The 20,876-nt window shown below is 51.8% G+C and overlaps 1 protein-coding gene across 2 annotated transcripts in view; it reads left to right on the top strand.

Annotated features, from left to right (window-relative positions):
• Positions 1-20,876, top strand: part of Col27a1 (collagen type XXVII alpha 1 chain) — a 118,580-nt gene that overhangs the window by 7,832 nt on the left and 89,872 nt on the right. For both annotated transcript variants that reach the window (XM_026782238.1, XM_013348212.2), the window contains exons 3-5: positions 1,205-2,910; positions 9,179-9,232; positions 12,244-12,297. In XM_026782238.1, coding sequence (XP_026638039.1) covers positions 1,205-2,910; positions 9,179-9,232; positions 12,244-12,297 — 1,814 coding nt within the window. The remainder of the gene's footprint in view (positions 1-1,204; positions 2,911-9,178; positions 9,233-12,243; positions 12,298-20,876) is intronic.

Genomic DNA, 20,876 nt, shown 5'->3' with positions numbered 1-20,876 from the left:
GCACATCTGGACATGTATCTGTGTCTTTCTCTCCATCTATCCATCCATCCATCCCTCATCTGCTCCATGGGTGTCACCTGAGGATCAGTTAGATATCATGTGCTAGATTCAGGCTCTAGTGTGGCCTATGATCTGTGCACTGAGCAATAAGGAGAGAAATTCAGCTCTCAATATTAGAGTGTCAAGGCTCTGATGCAGACCTTCAAAATGGGAGTTTTAGAGATAGCTGGAAGTTCTGGAGGCACTTGAAGGCTGCCTGCAGAGGTGGAGGCAGGAGCTAGCCTTTGTAGATGCTGGTAGTTCAGATAGCTGAAGATAATCAGATAGCACAGAGAAGTTGGTCATGGGGCTTCCTCTCCATGAAGACTACATGGGCAGAACTTGCTTCAAAACAAAGCAAAATACCCAGAAGATTGTTAGATCTAATGTATGTGTACAGTGTGGATCATTGCGTTCCCGCCTTAGAGATGGTTGAGAGAACCAGGCTCACCTGCGTGGACAGCATATTTGCATTTGTTCTGGTCAACACTCTTCCTTTGCTCAGGGAAGCTGCACCACAACATAGTTACTAAGGATGGGAACTGGTTAGAGCGTGGGCAGATGTCAGTATGCTCGGCTGGAGAGTGGAGACTGCATGGGTTCGGCGAGGGGGGGGGGGTCCTTCCTCTGTGCTCTTCAAGGATGCTCGGGAGGAAGACAGACACTTCTGAGAGCAGAGCCTAGCTCCTCAGCCTCCTCCAGCCAGCCAGAGAAGGTGTGCCTCTGATGAGGTGGTGAGCCCAGCCAAGCTCCCTAGACTTCCTGGCTAAGGGGCCTGCTTCCCAGAAGAGGAGGGAAAGGGCATCTCTTTGTTTTTGGTGGCTGCAGTTGTCCTTTGAAATTACTTTTTGCTAGTTACTTTGTTATAAGGGCATTTGCTCATTTAATCATCTCATCGTCCTATGTGTGGGTCCTATGCTCTGATTCCTTCTGACAGATGGGAGACCGAGGCTCTAGGACCACAGGATTAAGAGGTAGTAGAGCAAGTTGTGGATCCAGGAAGAACCCAGGAGGGCAGGCAGGAGCATGCAGCCCAAGCCTGGAATGCAAGGTCGCAGTGTGTCACAGTCGGCTGCGCTGTGACAGCTCAGCCTGAGGTAGGGCTCTGTGCAGGTGGCTGCTTGTGGCCAGAGCTAAACTCACCTGTCCTATCTTTCCCTCCCAGATGTGGATGTCCTCCAGCGGCTGGGCCTCAGTTGGACAAAGGCCGGGGGTGGCCGGAGCCCTGCACCGCCTGGTGTTATTCCTTTCTCATCTGGCTTCATCTTCACACAGCGGGCCAGGCTGCAGGCTCCTACTGCCACAGTCCTTCCCCCCACCCTGGGCCAGGAGCTGGCACTGGTGCTAAGCCTCTGTTCACACCGTGTGAACCATGCATTCCTCTTCGCCATCCGCAGCAGGAAGCACAGGCTGCAGTTGGGCATGCAGTTCCTCCCTGGCAGGACACTTGTGCACCTGGGGCCCCGGCAATCTGTGGCCTTCGACCTGGATGTGCATGATGGGCGTTGGCACCACCTGGCCCTGGAGCTGCGCGGCCGCACGGTCACATTGGTGACGGCTTGCGGGCAGTACAGGGTACCTATCCTGCTGCCTTCCCCTAGGAACGCCACACTCGACCCCCAGGGCTCCTTCCTCTTGGGGAAGATGAACCCTCGCGCTGTCCAGTTCGAAGGTGCCCTCTGCCAGTTCAGTGTCCACCCCGTGGCGCAGGTTGCTCATAATTATTGTGCCCACCTGAGAGAGCGGTGCCGACAGATGGACACACACAGTCCCCAGGGGGGAACCCTCTTCCCCTGGAACTCTGGCCTGGCCTTTGCTTTGCATCCTGAACCAGCCTTGCTTGGTCTGGGAAACGTGACCAGAGCTCCAGCAACCGTGGGAACCAGGCCTATAGACAGAGGACCCATGGTGACTATGGCTCCCGCCATGCCCACCAAGCCCCCGAGGATTGTCCCTGCAGATGTACCCCAACACAGCTCTGCCCGGACCCCACTGGCAGTTGCCAAACAGTCAGCCAGAAAAGCCCCTTCCCCCTCGCCCTCAGAGCCATTAGCTAGTTCCACCACGTCTCTTCATCCAGCTGCTGCCCAGCTGCTAAAGACCACAGCCACTAGGCCCACCAAACATCCCCCCACCAGACCTTCTGCTTCTTCCCTTTCAGTTACCCCTGTGAAAAGTCCCTATCCAACCCAGAAAACAGCCGCCCTTTCACTCACAAAGCCCATTCTACCCACCCAGAAGCCGGTGACCCACACCTCCCTCCCACCACCTTTCAGAAGCTCTAGTCCCACATTCAGGCCTGTCCAGAAGACCTTTGTGACACCCCCACCTCTAGCGCCCAGCCCCCAGCCCCTGCGCCTTACTGTTGGCTTATTGAAGAAGTCTACTGTTTCCACGGTAGCAGAGCCTAAATCCAAGATGACTATTTGGGCCAACACCAGTGCCCCCAAAACTCTGCAGCAGACTTCTCTTCCCTACCTGGGCTCTGCAAGAGTCTCTGGGACCCTGGCTACTGCCCTCCCTCGGCTGGGCATTGGAAGTCCTAGAATGGCTCCTCCCACTCGTGATTCCGCTTCAACTCCTGCTGGGAGCAAGAAATTCACAAGACTGGAAGCCTTCAAGAAAACCAGACCTAAGAGCAGCCCCCAGAAGCTTCTCGGCCCTGGGAAGACAGCAAGGGACACCTCGAGAGAACTGACAACCAAGCCCAGCCAACTGTCCACCCCAGCCCTGGTCCTTGCTCCAGCTCACCTCCAGTCCTACAGCCCTCAGCAAACCAGCAGCAGCTTCCCTTTCTTCCACATGCTGGGCCCCACAGCTTTCCCGATGCTGATGGGGCCTCCAGGCTCCAAGGGAGACTGTGGCTTGCCGGTAAGACTGAGTGGGGTCTGCATGCTGCTTGGTGCATAGTGGGTGGCTATGAGACAGTTTGGTCCAGAGGATGACCCCTCATAAGGATGAGAGATTTTAGTCCCCAACTCCTTGGCCTTACTAGCTCAGTGGCTACACGTCATCGGGCAGAGTTGTGGACCATTGGGGCAGACTTGGCAGGAGTCCCTAAGTTTTAGCTAGCTCAGGTCCCAATGCAAGGGTCTGTGGCTTTAGGAACACCATAGTTGATGGGCCTAAGTCACCATAGTGAGCTGACAAGCTGCTCCCTATGTGGCCCTGCTGGCAGGTGTGCCTGTCTGGGAGCTGTAGACAGAGATCATGGATGAGTAGCTCGGGATGTATTTTGCTTGGCACATGAAGCATCCTTTTTATGCAATCTAGTAGTTACCGACATTGAAACAGTGGGGTGGTTCATAGGAAAGTCTAGTCCACTCAGTTCTCTTGGAGGACGGGAGGCGTGGTGACTCGCATGTGGCCTCTTATCTCCATGACGCTATTTCTCCTCGGAACTTCTTAGCTGGCATTCCCAGTGGCATGGGTCACCTACCTGGTCAGTACCCATGTTTGAATGTCCGCCCCTAGTTGGGGAGTTGAAGATGAGGAAGGACTTTGTGGGTCAGGAAACAAGGAAGAGACAAAGAAAAGGCTTTCCATGTGCAGAGGCTTGGCTGGGACTGTGTCCAGGGTCAACGACCATCCCTGGCCGAAGGCCATCACTCCAGGCAGGGAGGAGTGAGGTTGGGTTTCTAGAAGGCTCAGTCCCCTGCTCTGACCTTGGCAATGGGCCTGGTGCAGTAGTTGCCCCTTCCACAAAGCCAGGCCTCCCACTGGGTTGTGGCTTTGAGGGCCAGGTACCCTGCAATGTGGAGACAGTGGCAGATGCTGAGGCTTCCTGGGTCTCACAAACACATTTAATGAGTTTTAATAATCATTCGGAATAATATTTACCCAGCCCGTCTCTGAGGGGACAGAGTCTCCTCATCATAACCATATTCCGCAGCTTATGGAAACAGTGCACATGACTCCACAGTTAGGTCAGCACTCGGCTCACGCTTCCCGTTGTTCTCAAACAGACAGTCTGGAGTTGGGGATCAAAGGATCTGGAGGACAAGACATGGAATCTTTGCACCTGGCCTGACCCTGGCCCAGGTGCTCTTGGCTCTGACAGGGCACAGGGTCGAGGAGGTGAACTGCACTTCTGAGACAAGGGTCCTGACTCTGGCCGTGCGGTACACCTCAGCTGAATAAAAGAGACTACCAACTCTCTCCAGGCCGGGAGTGGGACAGTCAGACAGGACCATGTGTTGGTGTGGACTTTTAGCTAGTAGACTGTCTTTTGGACCTGTGAAATTTGTAAACTATGTCCCATTTCCCTGGGGTTTTGGGCTGCGGTTTGCATTCTGCCAATCTTATTCTTGAGTTTTCCCATTGTCAGAGGAGGCCTTGGAGTTGACATGTTCAGCAGCTCTGGGATTCTTTAGCTGACCACTCCTCTTTGGGGAAGGTCATGGGATAGGAGGCTGCCCAGAGAAGGCCAGCACTTGCTTGCTACAGTTACAGTGCATAGGAAGCAGAGTCAAGTCGTGCTCTAGACTTTAGACTCTGACACCAGAACATTCTGGCCCTTTACTCCCCAGCTACGGGTCTACACAGAGGCTCTGGCTTCAGGGCTGCAGTGGGGAGGCTTCAGAGATGCATCAGGCCCTGCCCTTGGCCTCAGAGGAGGGGTTGCAGAAATGTGTGCTTTGGTGTAAGATGACAGGCCAGGTTCCTGCGTGTCTTTCTAGTGCCCAGTGGATGACAGGGTGTGTGACCAAGGGGACCAGCATGTTCCTGAAGGAGCTAGGGAGTTCTACTTCTCTCTCCACTCTGCCCCTGACCCCCATGAACTCCCCAGCTTCAAACTCTCTGGTAGGACCCAAGAAGCTACTAGAGCCTTTGCCCACCATGTGGCAGGGGGTTCACATGGTCATGTCTCTTCCCTAGATATAGAAATGGAGGTGGTGGTGACATGGATACACATCCTACCCTCTCATTTCTTCTGTCCGTAGGATCTGAGCACAGCAGAGAAAGGCCATGTTTCTGGGTCTAGGGATGCATGGATGTAGGTTCAAATCCTGCTTCTGCTCCATACTTCCTCTGAGCTGGTTCCGTAGCACGGGGTAGTGGCTTCCACCTGTCTAGTAGAGGATTCCAGAGCTCTGTCATTGGGAGGAAGTGCCGCAGACTTCATGGAATCCTCTCAGTCCTCCCATGCACCCGAGTCCCCTCTAGGACAGGCACTGGAGTGTAGTGCCTGGAAGGGGCTGTGATAGGTGTGCATCTTGGTTCTCAGCTGAGGATGTGAGGTTGCTTGCAGAAGTTGGTACAGAGTTGTCTAAGCTGAGGCCATGATTCACAGAATGGCATGGACCCACGTGCCTAGGACCCTGCCAGTCTCAGCTAATCTAAAGCTTGTGCTTCTGTGTCCCTGGGGAGAGTAGGCCAAGACATAAGCCACAGCACTCAGTGAAGATTCCCGACAGAAATGTGAACAGATCTGATCCTTGAAAAAACCAGATTGTCCTGATTGCGGGGCCAGGATTCTTGTGGTCAACCATAACTGTCCTGTCGAAGGCAAGATCATGGAGAGTTCAGAAGCATGCTTGCATTCTGAAAAACCTGCATGTTTTTATTCCTGTCCAAATGGCCATAACACTTCTAGATGCTTTATGCTCTGTGACCTTTGAAAGGTCACCCAACCTCTCTGAGCCTTAGTTTCTATGAATTGGGATACAGTAAGACTTAACATTCTAGGGTTGTATAATTTCAAGAGAAACTTTCTGAAGGTCTGGGACTCAGGGGCCTGCAGCTTTTGCTATTACCAGTCATACCCAGATGACCTCCAGGTAGAAGGGACAGGAAAGGAGTACCAACATTCAGCCAGAACTGAAGCTCTGAGCCAGGCCTTTGTGAATGGAAGGGAGGTAGTCCCTTTCCCTGCTGGCAGCCCCTTTGCTGGGCTTTCAAGATACCTGGGACACCAGAATGAGGAGAGCGAAGAAGCCAGGAACGCAGGCTTTGAAAGTTGGCTCTTGGGGAACAGAGGGGATCTGGGGGCCAAAAGGGACTGTCCAGAGTGCACACGTGATCTCAGAAAATGTGGTTACTCTCCCACTTTGCAGCTGGACATGCTGAGACTGAGGGGTGGGAGGTGACTCACACAGGGCCACACAGCTGCGTTCCCATGGAGAAGTTACATCCCAGCACAGAGGATGGGTGCTCAGCCTTGCAGACATCCATGGACCAGGAGGACCTTGTTTAGGTCACTCAGACCCGAATGCAGGCCTAAAGAATGTCTCCTGGTTTGCTGTTTGCCACGGGGAGATCCCAGCAGGTCTGACTATGCAGGGCCTCACCACAGCTGGCACAAGGGGAGAGGGATCCCCTTGGACTGGCTATGGGCGAGTCAGGACACTAGAGGAAGCCCGCAGGCCTGTTTCATGTTTCCAAGGCTCTGTGTGTGTGCATGTACCCTGGCCCAGGCCTCCTGCATTCCCTGGACAGAGACAGGCCTGCGGCCCCACCCCTCCCCCACTGGAGCCCTCTCAGAGGCCTCCTTGTTTGCAGTGTGGAGTGGAAAAATCCCACCCCAGCTCATGATTCATTGGGCTCCCCCGCTCAGGCTATGGGCCTGGAAAGAAACAGCCACGTTTTCCACTGTGTAAAAGCAGGGATTCACTCAGATAGAACAGAGGGACCAGGGCACCCGCCATTACTCTAGCCAACTAAGTGAATACTGTGTACGTCAGGGGTGTGTCTGCTGCTGGGCTGGGTAGTCATGGCCCAGGCCTCAGGTGGTGGGCTGTAGGTAGTGGCCACGCCTCAGCTAGGGACCTGGATGGCTGTGCCAAGAGCCAGGACATTTTCTGACCTTTCCTAAGTGAGCTATAGACCCCAAGTACACTGGGGTATACTGACCAGATGTGCAGAGTGAGGTCAGATTCTGGCCCAGAGCCCCAGAAGAAATGTCAAGAGGGTGCTACTAGGCTTCCACACTTGTAGCCCCATCAGGGTCCACTGGAGTTCGGCCTTGACTGTCTGGCAGTGGAAATGGTCTCATTACTGTCTCGCCTGATAAGCCCACAACAGTCCCCTACAGCTTAGAAGTCACGAGTACTTGGAAGGCTGGCATGTTCGCTTCCCAGGTGATCTCACAGGGAAGGGCCTTAGACAGGCCACAGGGTTAGTTAGAGACAACTGTCCAGCATTGTCAGTAAAGGAGTTGCCCAGGGGGAGAAAACAAGCCTGGTGGCCCTGGCAAACCTCTGCTTCCGCTAACTGTGTGGCCTTGGACAAGTCTCTTTGCCTCTCTGAGCCATCTCTTGAATTTTTTTTTAATGCATCGAAAGGGCTCAGAATACCTCTAGCATTGTTTTTCCCTCCAACTGTGGGTCACCTGCCTGGGAGAACTGAGCCAAGGAGGAGGGCCTACTTGAAGAAAATACTACTCTCCCCAAAACAGTAGCCAGGGCTATGTGTAGCTTAAACTGCTGGATGGGGAAGTCCCAAGGGCTTGCCTAGCAGAAATAACAGCTCATACTATTTGAGCATCAACTTCATGCCAGGCACTAGGATTAGCACGTTTTATAGATTATCTGTGGAGATGGGCTATTATTATCCTCATTGGACAGCCACAGAAACCCAGGCTTGGGAAGGGAGTGGAGCAGCTGGCACAAAGCCACCTCTCTGAATAGCAGGGTGCTTGGCCTGTGTGAGCCCCCTGTTCCATGCTGTACTCTGGCTCGGGAGAAGAGGGAGACAGCCTGGCCACAGTCCCAAATCTGTGTGGACTGGACAAATGGAAAGGCGCTGTTGGCTTGGCTGGGAGCATCCAAAAGTTCAGAGCAGGTTGGAGCTTGCCTGAGGTCATGCTGTGTCCTCCCTCTCCCAGGACTGTCCAGTGACTGTGGCCTAACAGCTGGTATCTAACTATCTGGATCTGGACTATGATTCTCAGGGACGACAAGCCCAAGAGTGTTCACAGGCCAGCGTGCCAAGCTGAGCAGAGCCTCGCCGCGCTGCCCAGTGTGAGAGCAGGATGTTGCCAGCCAGAACGAACTCAGTTTTCAACAACAATTCTGACTCTGGGCAGGGAACCTGGAATCTCGCGGACGGTTATTTGAAACAAATGAATTCCCAGGCCTCATGCTCCTCGAAAGCCTGGCTTCCTTTGAAGCTTTGGGCTCAGTCTTTTGCATGCATGCTTGCTAATACCATTTTCTTCTTTGTGGTGGAGCGGATTGTCATGGTACTACCTGCATTTTTAAGGGAGCAGCTGAAGCCTGGGCAGGAGCAAGGAATCACACAAAGTCCCAGCATGCAGTGCTAAAAGCAGAATGCAAAGTCCAGCCTCTGAGTTAGTCAGTCCCCTCCTGCTTTCCTGCAAAAGAAGCCAAGATAGGGCCATGCAGGTGCTCTTAGGTCACTTCAAGGCCAGGCCTTTCTCTTGTGGGAAATGAGAAGCCATGCCCAGGGATTAGACTGGAGGAGGCAGAGATACCTATGGGGCTTTGTTGCAGGTTCCCGGGATTTGTGATGATGCTGGCCCCACGGGACAGATGGGTGTTTCTGTGAAGGCTCTGTGGTATCGAAGGCAGTAGACACATACTGCCTCTTGTCCTTAAGGAATCTACAAGGACTATGGCCATTATGCAGGCTGGGCTGTCAGAGTGGCGAGTGGGCCACACCCAGCTGTGAGTGGCAGCAAGGCCATTTGAACTCGGGCCCAGCTGTCTCAAAGCCTCTGCTGTGCCCTCTGTGCTCACTGTCCCTCCAAGGATGCTTGGCTGAGTCTCTTCTCTGCTCCGGCTCTGCAGAGAACTTGGCTGAGCCCTGAGTTTGCCTGCTGGTTTGTGTTATCAGACATTTGCCTGAGCCCTGGGGGAAGGCTGACTCATCTGTGTTAGTGCCTTTGAGGAGACTGCCTTGTGCAGAGAGAGTCGGGCTTCCAAACAGATATTTCCCCAAGAAGAGGAAAAGGGTCAAGGAAGGCTTCCTGGAGGAGATGGCGTCCGAACAAGTTAACTGATAAACAACTGGTTTTCACAATCTGGGAGAGAACAAGTAGTGTGTCTAGAAGGCCAGGAAACGCCAGTGAGCATGAGTTCCCCAGGCAGAGGACTGGGGACTCCTCACAGCTGTGCACTGTGGAGTGGACTCACTGCTGTACCTCAGCACTGCCTCACACTCTCCTGTTCCTCTTCAGGGTCCTCCTGGGCTGCCGGGATTACCTGGATCTCCAGGTGCACGAGGTCCGCGGGTAAGTGGTGCTGTCCGCTGGCTGTTCTTTGGGGTTGTGATCCACAGGTTTTCCCCATATTCCATTTGGTCTTTTGGGGTGGACATGGTATGTGACAACAATGACATCTGGTACCCTTACCTGTTCCACCCAAGGTAGGGACTCCTGAAGTTCATCTGCATGAGCAGACATCTGACCTAGAAACCCCAGTGTGGGAGGAAGAGACCCTGCCTGGGGTGTGCCCCAACTCTGCCTGGCCATTCTGGCCTGGGGGTCTGATAGAGAAATTCTGTAACCCTGGAGAAGTGCTGAGTCCCAGACCTGAACGAACGGTGCTCACATCTGTGCCTGGGTCAGGTGAGCAGCAGAGGAGGAAACTGCCTGCTGCATATTTTTAGCTCGAAGCCTCGCAGTTGGCTTTGCTTATGCAATTACTTGGGCCCTATTTCTTTCCAGACCTGACTGTGTCCTCCTGAGCCCAGAACTCTGGAACCTTCCATCTGATCTGCCTTTTCTCCTGGCTGCAGACTACTGGGGTGCATGTCCAGATCTGGGAACTATAGAGGTGTCAGAACCATGCTCTTTGGCCTCGTATTCCAGGGTCAAGGAATCTGACCCCTGCTCCAAAACTTTACCTAACCACCAGCCAGCTTTACTGAGTGTTGTTCCTCAGGCGGTTCTCTCTGTGGCTCCGATGAGATTCTACCCCCTTTTCTGATGACTCTCCCTGTCTGGAGCTCCTCAGCGCTTTGCCTGGCACACCCATGTTCCCAGAGCTCTATTGGCTAACCCATGTGAAAGTGATGTCACCAGTCTTCCCAGTCAGCCCGGGAGATTTAGGTGCTAGTAGTCTCTCTATGGTACAGCAGAGAAAGTGAGAGGAGACGCCGCAGTTCCGTCTGTGGCTCACCCACCTGCCTGCACGCTCACTGCACTGACTCTTCTACCAGCGTGGCCTGGGTCCCCACCTGGCCACAGCAGGAGATGGGCCTGCCTGGCTCGACCCTGGCTCTGGCGTTTCCACCCACTTTATCTAAAGGAATAAAGTCACCTTTGGGAATCTCGGTTTTCTCCGCTGCACAATAAAGAGAATACTAGCAGCATCTGACATGGTGCCTTTGGGGGTGTGGGGGAGTGTTTGGGAAAGCCCCCCCCTCGGAAGTCGTGTTGCTCTTAAGCATCCCTGTTACCAACCTCAGTATCCTTACTTGTGGGATCAGGGTCCTGCATCTCGGAGCTTCCTTCCAGCTCAGATGACTCTCTGGATAAGCTTTGGACTCTCCTCTCCCTTCACCCTGTGTCTTCACTGGAAACTCCATAGACCTGAAAATTCCATAGCTAGCAGAATGTTGGGTTAATCAGCACTGGTGCCTCTGCAAACACAGCAGTTCTGGGCCCTGGGAGGGGCAGGGTCCTACCTGAGATCACCCAGAGTTGTGTGGCCTTGTACACTCTCTGAGCCTGCAGAAGCATCTATGAGCCCCAAGTCACTGTTACAAGAAACTCTGTGGAATTAGTCTGCTTGGCTCTTTATCAACTATGCGCCTACAAGGTGGTAGCTGGGAGGATGCAGATAGGACAGCCATGAGGGTGTGTGTGTGTGTGTGTGTGTGTGTGTGTGTGGCACAACTAAGACAAAGGGAAAAGCAGATGCTTTTTATCCTGTGAGCCAAGCTTGGCCCTTGGGAGGTCACGTCGGGCATCAAGGATCCCTCCTCACTGCTCCCCCATTGAGCTTGAACTCTGTTTACACCCCTAGAACCTTAGCAGGGTGAATATATGAACTTCTTCAGACTTTTTAGAGACTCATAGTTTGGGGTTATTCTTATGATATAGGGGGACAGAGGCTAGGGGCAGAGTGAAGACTGAGTGAGATTCAGAGCCTGGGCCAAGTCCTTGACTGTCCGGAGGGGGACAGGCGGACCACACATAGTACTATAAATTTCCCAGGCTGAGAGCTCTCTGGACATCTTTCCTTCCTGCAGGACTCAGAAAACGGAAGGGTCCCATTTAGGCACTGGTGAAGGAGGAGGTGACAGGCTACGGCTGGGGGATAGTTCAGAGAAGGAGGGAAGGAAGCTGCGTTAGACACAGTCAACAGACGAGCAGAGGGATCTGCTCGAGGCCCTGAGAGCATAGTGGCCAGGGACCAGTGGAGACCTCTAGATGCCTCTTCTGGGCAAAGGCCCCAGGGCTTGACCCAGCTCTGCTGGTTGATGTTGCTGGGCTGGGAGCCTGTGGATGGGTTCTTGCCAGAGGAAGTGGATGTGAGAGAGGCCAGCTGTCAGAGGAGCCTGGAAGATGCCCTGAATAGTACAATGCATGAAAAACAGTCTGAAGTCAGCAGCTGAGGATTCCTCTTGCATGCTCACCCTGTAGTGTGACCTTGACCAAGTCTCTTGAACTGTCTGGGTACAACTTCTAGCCACGTCTGGAGGACCTTACCCTGGACTCTGCAGTCAAAAGGAGGGCACCTTTGACCCTGAGGGACCACACCCATCCTTCACAGAGGCTCATCTCAAAGCTTTACTAAAATTTAATGGGAGAGGTCACTTCAGTTAGAGTAGCCCTAGAAGGTTCTCTGGAGGGGCCAGCCTGAGTCAAGCCTTAAAGGTGGGTCTAGTTTCTGCTGAAGGGTAGATGGACAGGACATTCTAGATGGATGGTGGGGACAGGAAGTACCTGGAGGCTGGAGAGAAGTGTAGAGAGCCGTGGTGCTTGAGGGTCCGCAAGCAGAAGGTCGGGTCTAAGCTCATTCCGTCTGCAGCCAGCTGAGCACCTTCTGAGTGCTGGCCTCCTTGTCTTCACAGCACAAGTAGTTCTGGCACCTGCCTATGTGCATGCGATGACAGGGTAAGGCATGGAGCTCAGAATCCCAGGGTTCCCCTCTCGGAGGAAGCAGAGCTGAGAGCGCTGTTGGGCTGAGCCCAGGGAAGGCGCTCACACAGCAGGCGGCTGGATGTATGGGCAGTGTTCTCAGAAATGCACTGTTCCTTTTTTCTCATCTCTTATCTCTATTTCTTCACTTCCAGGGTCCTCCTGGCCCATATGGGAACCCAGGCCCACCTGGCCCTCCTGGAGCCAAAGTGAGTACTATCAGTGAGATCTGGAGGTGTGACCATGGAGTGGCAATGGGGTGGGCCTCACTTGGGTGTCTCCTAGGAGCTCCTGGTGGAGCACTCTCAGAGTCTTTGTGGACAGTTCCCCTCTGGACTGTAGATACCCTAGTTTCTCCCTGCACCCCTCTGCATGGGGGCTAGCTCTGCAGAACAAAGCAGTGCTTTAGCTTGTGGTTGGAGAGGTGGCAGCCTGGATCAAGAGCCCTTGAGGTGGAGGCAGGTAGAAAGGCAGCCTGGTGCTTCACAGGCATGGCCTTGACCTTGAGCCTTGACCTTGAGTGTCTGCTAAGGACTGAAGATTTACCTTGGGGAGGCATGGCAGCTTTGAAGAGGAGAGGCAAGGGAAGACGGAAGTTTAGAAGGTGGCTGGTCGCAGTGGGGAGGATGGGGTGGGGACCAGGCTGAGCCAGGGAGAGGGGCGGCCTAGAGTAGAAGAGGTTGGAGAGAGAAGACGAAGACTGGAAGGAGACGAGACACAGGCCTGAGTGACAGCGAAGATAATGTCACGTCTGTGGCCCTGCAGCCCAGCTGGGGATGGTCACAGGAGAGTGCTCTGAGCTGGAGATAGAGAGAGCATAGGATCAGCTTAGGCTGCCACCTCCCCCAGGGCCCTCTTGGAAGAGCTGCATCTCATGAGACTGTCACAGCTGGGCGTTGATGGTGACAGACCCCAGCTACAGAGCTCCCACATCGGAAGAAGTCAGGTTGTATGGAGCACGAGGTTAGCGATCTACCTACCAGTGGGCAGGCCGAGAGGAGCAGAGGGTCTCCGGGCTCCCCGGATTCCTGTCTCCTTCTTACCAGCCGCACGGTAACCAGGTGAGCAACAACTCTAAGCTTTGTCTGGCCAGGGTCCAGGGTCACTCTTTGCTAAGCTGGATGCAAAGGTGAAGGGCTTGGGGAAAGTTTTAACTGTCTGGCCTGGGTCACGCTGAGGAAGCAATGACTGACCTCTAGCTCTCGAGTCTCACAGAGAACCCCAGCTGGCTGGCCTGTCAGATTCTCTTGAAGTGGAAGACAAAGGCTGCATATGGGGATTCTTGGGCACATAGATACACGGGACCAATGCCTGAGTCCTTGCAAGAAGCCCCCAAGATCTGTTACTCTCACCCAGGTCGGGCTGGACCGTGATTCCTTCTCTGAAGGCAGGCAATGGGGCCCTCAGGAATCCTGCCCCCAGCATTCCCAGGCTCTAGCGAGCCAGCTGTGGAGATAGTTGCCATGGTGTTATATTGAACCTCTCCCTGTGGATACTCCGCGTGTGCCTCATCCACTTGTTTCATTTGGTCCCAAACTGACTAAAAGATAAGTGTGAGGACTCTACCCATTCATGGAGAAACTGAGGCACGGGCAGATGTAACCCCAGTGCAGGAACTTGTTCAATGGGTGAGGGAAAAAGGATTCTTCCTTGGAGAGTTTGTTTGGTAGAGGCTGGGAGTCCATCAGGATGTTTCAATGGTTGGGATCACCCATGGCTTGATCGCTCACAACTGACCTCTTATTTGCAGGAGGAGGCTCTGCCTGCTGCTCCCTCTGCCCCTTGCTGGCCCTGGTCATCCTCTGAGCACTGCAGGCAGCCTACCCATCCTGCCTATGAATTTACCATGTGGCAAAAGGGTCACTAGTGGCCTTCCCCAAATGAAGGGTTTAGCACCGAGGCTGGTCATTAGCTGCGCCTTGAAGTCATTCTGTGCCAATCTAATAGTGGATGATGTCGGCTTAATGCAAATTATTTATGACTGGTCCCAGGCCATGCAGAATGTTCTGCACTGGGTGTAACCGAGGGTGTGAGTTCTAGAGAAAACCGTGAAATGAAAGCTGCCCCTCCCCCTGGGACTTCTTTTAGACTTTAGGGCAAGGCCACATGTCCTTTGCCTGGATGCACAGTGTCAGTGAATCAGGGCTGACCGGCTGGGCCATGTGGTATAGCCAGGTAGAGCTCCTTTCTCTCTGGGTAGAGCTTGTGGCTTGGCTGAGACTCAAGGAGAAGAAGGTCATGTGTTTGAGTTGGGGGAAGGGTGTGTAGAGAGGCTCCTCATTGCTCATCAGGGCTCTTTTGGGCCCAGGGGTAACCTGATGGGATCACAGGGCTAGCCTTGCTCAGGCCTTAGCTTAACTTGCTCTCGCTTACCTTGCTCTCCTATTTTAGCATGAAGTTGGCTACCTTTGGGACTTCCCATCTGGCTTCCTGAGCCCCTACCATGTGTTGTTTTCAGCTGTAGGGGCACAGAGTCACCAGCCTCCAAGATGGGAGGCAGAGTCAGAAGAGGAGAGAGGAAATATAGGGGACTTTATCCTCCAGGAGACACAAGAGCAAAAGATCTGAGGTAACAGAGCTAGGTCCTGTGTTCAGGTGGAAAAACACAGGCAGGATTCTAGTGTTTGCCTGCGAGGTCTTGCCTGGGCCCCACAGCTAGTCCAGGCTAGACCAGGTTCTATACAACTCTACCTCCTCCAGAGCCATGTCAGAAAGAAGGCTCCTTAGCTTCCTCCCAGATAAGACCAGGGGATCTGAGTGCACTGAGGAGCTAGACCATGGCGGGGGACAGCGCTGGTGAACCGAGTGGCTCAGTGTGGGGTCGCTGGGTCGACTCATTCACTCATCAGCTAGTGGCTGTACATCAGGAAAGTTCAGGTGGTAAGAGCAAGGGCTCTGGAAACCTGACCGTCCAAGTTCCCTTCTCCCTGCTTCCAAGGTAGTGGGCAGACTGAACTTACGGAGCCTTAGGTTCCCCACCTGGAGAGTAGAGTAATGGGGGCAACTGCCAGCCACCCCAGGTGGTTGTGAGGAGTGTTTAAGTCACCTGTGCTGAGCAGGGATACCCTTCAAAGGATGCAAGGACCCAGACTGGCATGGTCCTGCTTGTGAGCCCAGCAAGAAACAGAGCATACCCTTATGCTTGGGAATGAGGACAGCTCTGGCTGGGCTTCCTCGGATGTCCGTGGAATGGGGTTGATCTGTCCCGGGGTGAGGCTTCCCTGTGGACAGTAAGGTGAAGGCATGGCAGAGGCTGGGACATTTGGACATTATCTAAGCAGCAATGAAAAGGCAAACAATGGCTTCAGGAGGGGTGCGGTTTGTGACTTGCATGGCTTCCCAGTCCGTAGGGAAGTGTGATGCTGGCCAGGGCAGTGCTGTTGCAGATTAGAGGGTCAAGTGTGACACACACCACCTGTAAGGAGGAGATTGCTGGGAGATCAGCAGTGGGCAAACTCCCTTCACAAAGAAGGTGGGTTATGCTTCTTGGGATCAACGAAGTCCCTGGTCTGGCCTGCTGTATTAGTCAGGGTGAGTATGGACCCTGGGGCACTGTGGGAGCACGGGGATTTAAAAATGGCCCAAAGTGGGCTGGAGACAACCAGAAACAGCTCTCAGGCCTCCAGCCCAGGCAACGCTCTTTCCCGTGATGACTGAGGTAGGACACAGTCACTGAGGCAAATGTGGGAAGGTTCTGGAAGAACAGGAAGAGAAGCCGGCAGCGGCTCTTGCCCAGCAATGAGCACCACACGTGTTTGCAGCAGTGGTATGCAAGGCTCCTTGGGGAGATTCCCTCACTTTGTAGGCAGATGTTATCACTCCCATTTTCCCCCCCGAGGAGGAAACTGAGGTCACATTTCTAGTGGGTGGCAAGACCATGCTCCCAGATTCCGACACCAACACAGCCACAGGGCGCCTGAAGCCCCTGCTCTTGGACGATCGATTCCCCCTGCATGTGCCATGTGTGGGATGTGCTTTTCTCTCAGAGGCGGCAGTCTGGACCTCCTCACCTAGCATTCCATCACATTTAACTCTGAGTGTGCTCTAAGGGCTGGTGGCAGGCGCCCCATCGGCTTTCTTACCCCATTCTTTCTCTAACTACATTCCCAATGCAAAACTAATTTCTGCTAATGTACATGTAACATCTTGGAGAATACAATTATACCTGAGTGTTGGAATGTCTAATTGTTTCATTAGGATAAAACAAAGTCTCTGACATGGACTCAGGAGCCAGAATTTTGGTTGTACTGTGTGCTGCATGTGTGGCTTTGGTTAGACCTGGCTTCCACCTCTGTGAACAGGAGTGGTCCACACTGCACTGCACTGTTCTCAGGACTGAACTGTGTGTCTATGTATGGCACAGTATGAATAGGTGTGTGCAAGCAGCGCATGTAAATAATTTATTACATGCTTGCACAGAAAAGCTGAGAGTGCCTTGCTGTGAATGTCTTAGTCGCTGCTTTTGGGGGAGAGGGGTTGAACTCATGCTGGAAGAGCACTAGAAGAAGATGCCGAAAAGAGACAGTCTATTATTCTTGCTGATCATCTATGACATGTTTCCTTATGTCTGTTTGAAATATGTGTCACCACTTATAATTGTTTTATTGTCTTTGTTATTGCTATGTAAAAATTATTCATATATGGAAATTATGAAAGCTTCACCTACTTAGAAATATTTTCCTAGCTGGGTGATGGTGGTGCATGTGTTTAATCCCAGCATTTGGGAGGTGAAGGCAGGTGGACCTCTATGAGTTTGAGTCCAGCCTGGTCTACAAGAGCTAGTTCCAGGACAACTAGGGCTGTTACACAGAGGAAAATAAATTTCTTTTCTGTCTCGAAAGAAAAATATTTTCCTGATTCATTTCATTGTCCGTGAGGCTATTCGTGGTGGTTTCACAAATGTAGGTTTTATTCTTTCTTTTAAAAAAAATTGCACTAATAGGACTGGAGAGATGGTCTGGTTAGTAAAGTGCTTGGGAATCTGAGTCCAAGCTCCAGAGTCTATGTTAAAAAACTGTGTGTGATGGGCACGTTTGTAAAGCTAGCATCAGGGGAAAAGAGGATCCCTTGCTGGCCAGGCAGTCTGGGCTACTCTGTGAAATCAAGGCCAGTGAGAGGCTCTGCTTCACAAAAACAAAACCAAAAAGATAAAGGCTACCTCAAGAATCATAACAGAGGCTGTCCTTTGGCCTACACATACATGCACACACATGTGCAGGCCCAACACACATACTCAATACATACTTTAACAATATTACCATGTTTAAGGAGCTTACAATGATCTGGAAGAGGTACCACCGTTCTGTTTGGCTCTTTCCCTTTAAAATTTTAAAGTTTTAATTTATTGCTATTAATATTACTGTGTGTGTTTTTTGCATGCATGCATGCATGCATATGCATGTATGTGTACATGCCCCCTACACATGTGTTCATGCCATGGTGGTTTGGCTGTCAGAGGACAGCTTTGTGGAGCCAGTTCTCTCCTTCTGAGAACGTGAGTTCTGAGATCAAACAGGTTGCCAAGTTTGCACAGCAGATGCCTTTCCTGGCTGAGCCATCTTCCTGGCCCCGTGCATGTTGCAGGTCCCATGCATGCTAAGCATGTGTGACATGTTACCAGCTGCAGCCCAGCACTACTTCATTTTTGCACTTAAGATCTCTCTCTGTGTTAGGGTCGGATGTGTTCACTTTTATTTCTGGTCATTCCATAGGCTCATTTGTACTCATAATTTCCCAGCCGTCTGGAACTGATCTTGTGGGGCTAGGATGGGGACTAGCAGGCTAACATTGCTCTCCCCTTGTAGTTGGCCACTTATGAAACAGCCTTTGCTCGGGTGATCGTTGTGGAGTAGACCAGGGTCTGTCTTAGGTCATTCTATTGTATTTCATTGATGTTTGTCCATCTGCATGCTAGTGAAATACTATTTATATGACATTTACTATGTTTGTAATGTGTTTATGTGCTTCTTCTCCTTGCTTCATTTCAAATATTTCTGACTATTTTTTCTGCTAGATGAATTTTATTTCCGTTCTCATTTAAAAAGCTCTTTTGTTTTTTATCTGGAACTGTATTAAGTGATGTACTAATTTGTGAAGACTCAGCATCTTTAATATATTAAGCTTTCCTATCCACTACACACTTGGTATGTCTTCCAGTTTTGTTGAGGCTTTTAAACATCTTGCAGTAAACTTTTATGGTTTTTATTGCATAAACCCTGCACATTTATTATTCAGTTATTCTCAAAATGCAATGTTTTGTTGCTGCTATACTTTCTGCTGGCTCTTGGTTCCCGAAGAGAACATTTGATTTTTTTCCATTTTTGTATGTAAATTGCAGGCCTGTTTTTTCTCTCTTCTAAAGTTATTGCCTGTTCTACTCATGCTTCAGTTGGTTCTCCTGAATATTATAGACAGGAAACCATGTTTGCAAGGAAGGACATACTTTTTGTTCTCATCCCTCTCTTTGTTTTTCATGCTTTATTGCATTGGCTGGGACTTCTGAACCTGTGAAACAGTAATAGCCACAAAGGAAATTTTCAGAGGAAGTCCCAGAACCTGGCCAGATGTGGCTCCTGTTTCTCTTGATACCCAGTTTGCTTATTCATGAACTGTTCTGTGATTCTTTCTCTGGGCCAGGCCCTCTACTGTATACTAATGTCACAGGGGAGTTATGTAGGATATTTCCAGTCTAGATTTCTTGATCCTCTGTGGTTTAGTCTTACTCTGCCTCCTCAGTCACAGAGAGCCCTCTGTTCTCTACTCTCCTTCCTGAAGGGATGGAGCCCAGCACAGTTCCCATCCCCACCATGGTCTTAACGCATAACATTGATGTTTTACCTTCCTTTGTAGTCTACTTGGCTGTAAGTCTTCATGATCTAGTTCAGGCAAAGGCCATCATGTGGGCATGCTCCAGGTCACATGGGTTTGTTGACTGAAGAACTGGTCTAAGGATCACATCCTTGCCCTCAGCACATAAAAGATTCATAAAACATCATCTATTGTTTTCTTCTCTCATTGGCACCTTTGTTCACATCTAGCTGGGCAAAGCAGGTATGTTTAGCCCACGGTCCACAGGCTTGCAAAGGGTCAAGTTAGAAACAAATGACGCCAGCACAGTTATAAACTTAATTAAAACATACAATTTTATGATTTTTTTGAAACCCGTTTGTGCAGCTCTCAGATATGAATTTTGTAGACGACAACATGGTGTTGCAATATCAGAAGGTTAAAGATGCATCCTCTGCCTAGGCAGCAATACCTTGAGCTGAGCCTTCTTGTCTTCTAGATAGCCTCAGTTCAACTGTGATCCTTTCAGGGGTTTACCTCTCAGCCTCCATCCTGCCCTCCACTTAGCACTAGAGAGCCGATTTTCACTGCACTATGCTGAATGCGGTGAGGAACCAGGCTTCTGACCTTGTCTGACCTTGGGTAAGCTCTTTGATCTGCCTTCATCTCTTCTGTAGAATGCAACCATGAATGTTGCTCCTCCATGGATTCAGAGGCTAAGTGAAATAATACGCACGTAAGGCTTAGAGGAGCCCTCGCTAATGTTAGTCTGCTGTGACTGGCCTCTCGGACTTCTGTGTCTTTTTCTGTACCCTGGTGTTCAGTACCACACCTGGCCTGTCGTGAATGCTCTGACTTCTGGATCCTGGCGTGTAGTGAATGTCATTCCTGTCATCTGTCCATGGACAGAGATTCTGTCCGAGCAGTCCTGCTGCGAATGTATAGAGAATCCACCAATAACCAAGGAGCCCTGGCCAGGGAGCCAGTCTGTCGTGACTTTGAGTACCAGTCTACATTCTCTGTGAGTAGACAGAATGAGTAGAGCTCACAAAGACCTACTCCTGTGAGTTTTGTGTGCCAACTCCTCGGCCAACTGCAGATCATGGTGGGCAAGGCGGGGCGGGGGAGAATACCTGTCCTTTTTTGGCCACAGGAATCCTTGGTAGCTCGGTATCCTGGGCCAAGCCTTGCACTGTGGACATAAAAGGCATGGAACTGGGCTTCTGATTTACAGAGGGTGGGCGAGTGTCTCGGAGGGATAGCCATAATGTCAGGTACATCTGGAGGTAGGGTTCTGCAGAAACCCCCTCTCCTGGGGTACTCTGGGTGATAGGATTCTGGGAACCCACCAAGGAAGGCTGGCCGTCATCCTGGGGCAGCTGACGGGAGGACGGGTAATATGGCTGATGTAGTGGAGAGGGAAGAACCCTAAGGCAGCAGACAAAGGCTTTTAAGTCAGCCAACCTGCTTCCTCCCTGCTGGGTCAGCCCAGGCTGTGATGGCGTCTCCTTCATAGGAAGCAGAGAGTTGGTGTGTAGCTCATAGCAGGGGAGCAGGCAGAGGTGTTCTTTCCGGCCCAGATAGAGATGGTTTCTGGTGGAAATGGACCATGTGAAGATTTGGGAGGGCTGAATTCCAACAAAGAAGAGACTTAATGGGAACTAAATAGAGTTGGCCAAGCCTCATGTGTCACAGCCATTACCCCACTGGCCCTTCACCTGGAAACCCAAGAAGCTGGTCTCGGTGTGTGTGTGTATGTAAGTTACATGTGTATGTAAGCTTTCAGACTGGTGAAGAAACCCAGGCTCAGAGAGGAGAAGAACCTTGGCCTGTGGTCCTACTGTGAGCTCATGGCAGGCCCAGGGTTTCCACCCAGAAGTTCCGATCTGAGCTCACCCAGGCACCAACACCAGGGAGCAGAAGCAGAGGACACAGAGGCTTGGGAGTTCCTAGTGTTCTCTCGCAGGTGAGAGCTCTCTCTCTATGTCCCTGTGAGATGCAG

This window comes from Microtus ochrogaster, chromosome 10 (genome assembly GCF_000317375.1).
Source record: "Microtus ochrogaster isolate Prairie Vole_2 chromosome 10, MicOch1.0, whole genome shotgun sequence".
Classification (NCBI taxonomy): domain Eukaryota; kingdom Metazoa; phylum Chordata; class Mammalia; order Rodentia; family Cricetidae; genus Microtus; species Microtus ochrogaster.
Note: the sequence above shows the minus strand (reverse complement) of the source record. Positions and strands in the feature narration are given on the sequence as shown.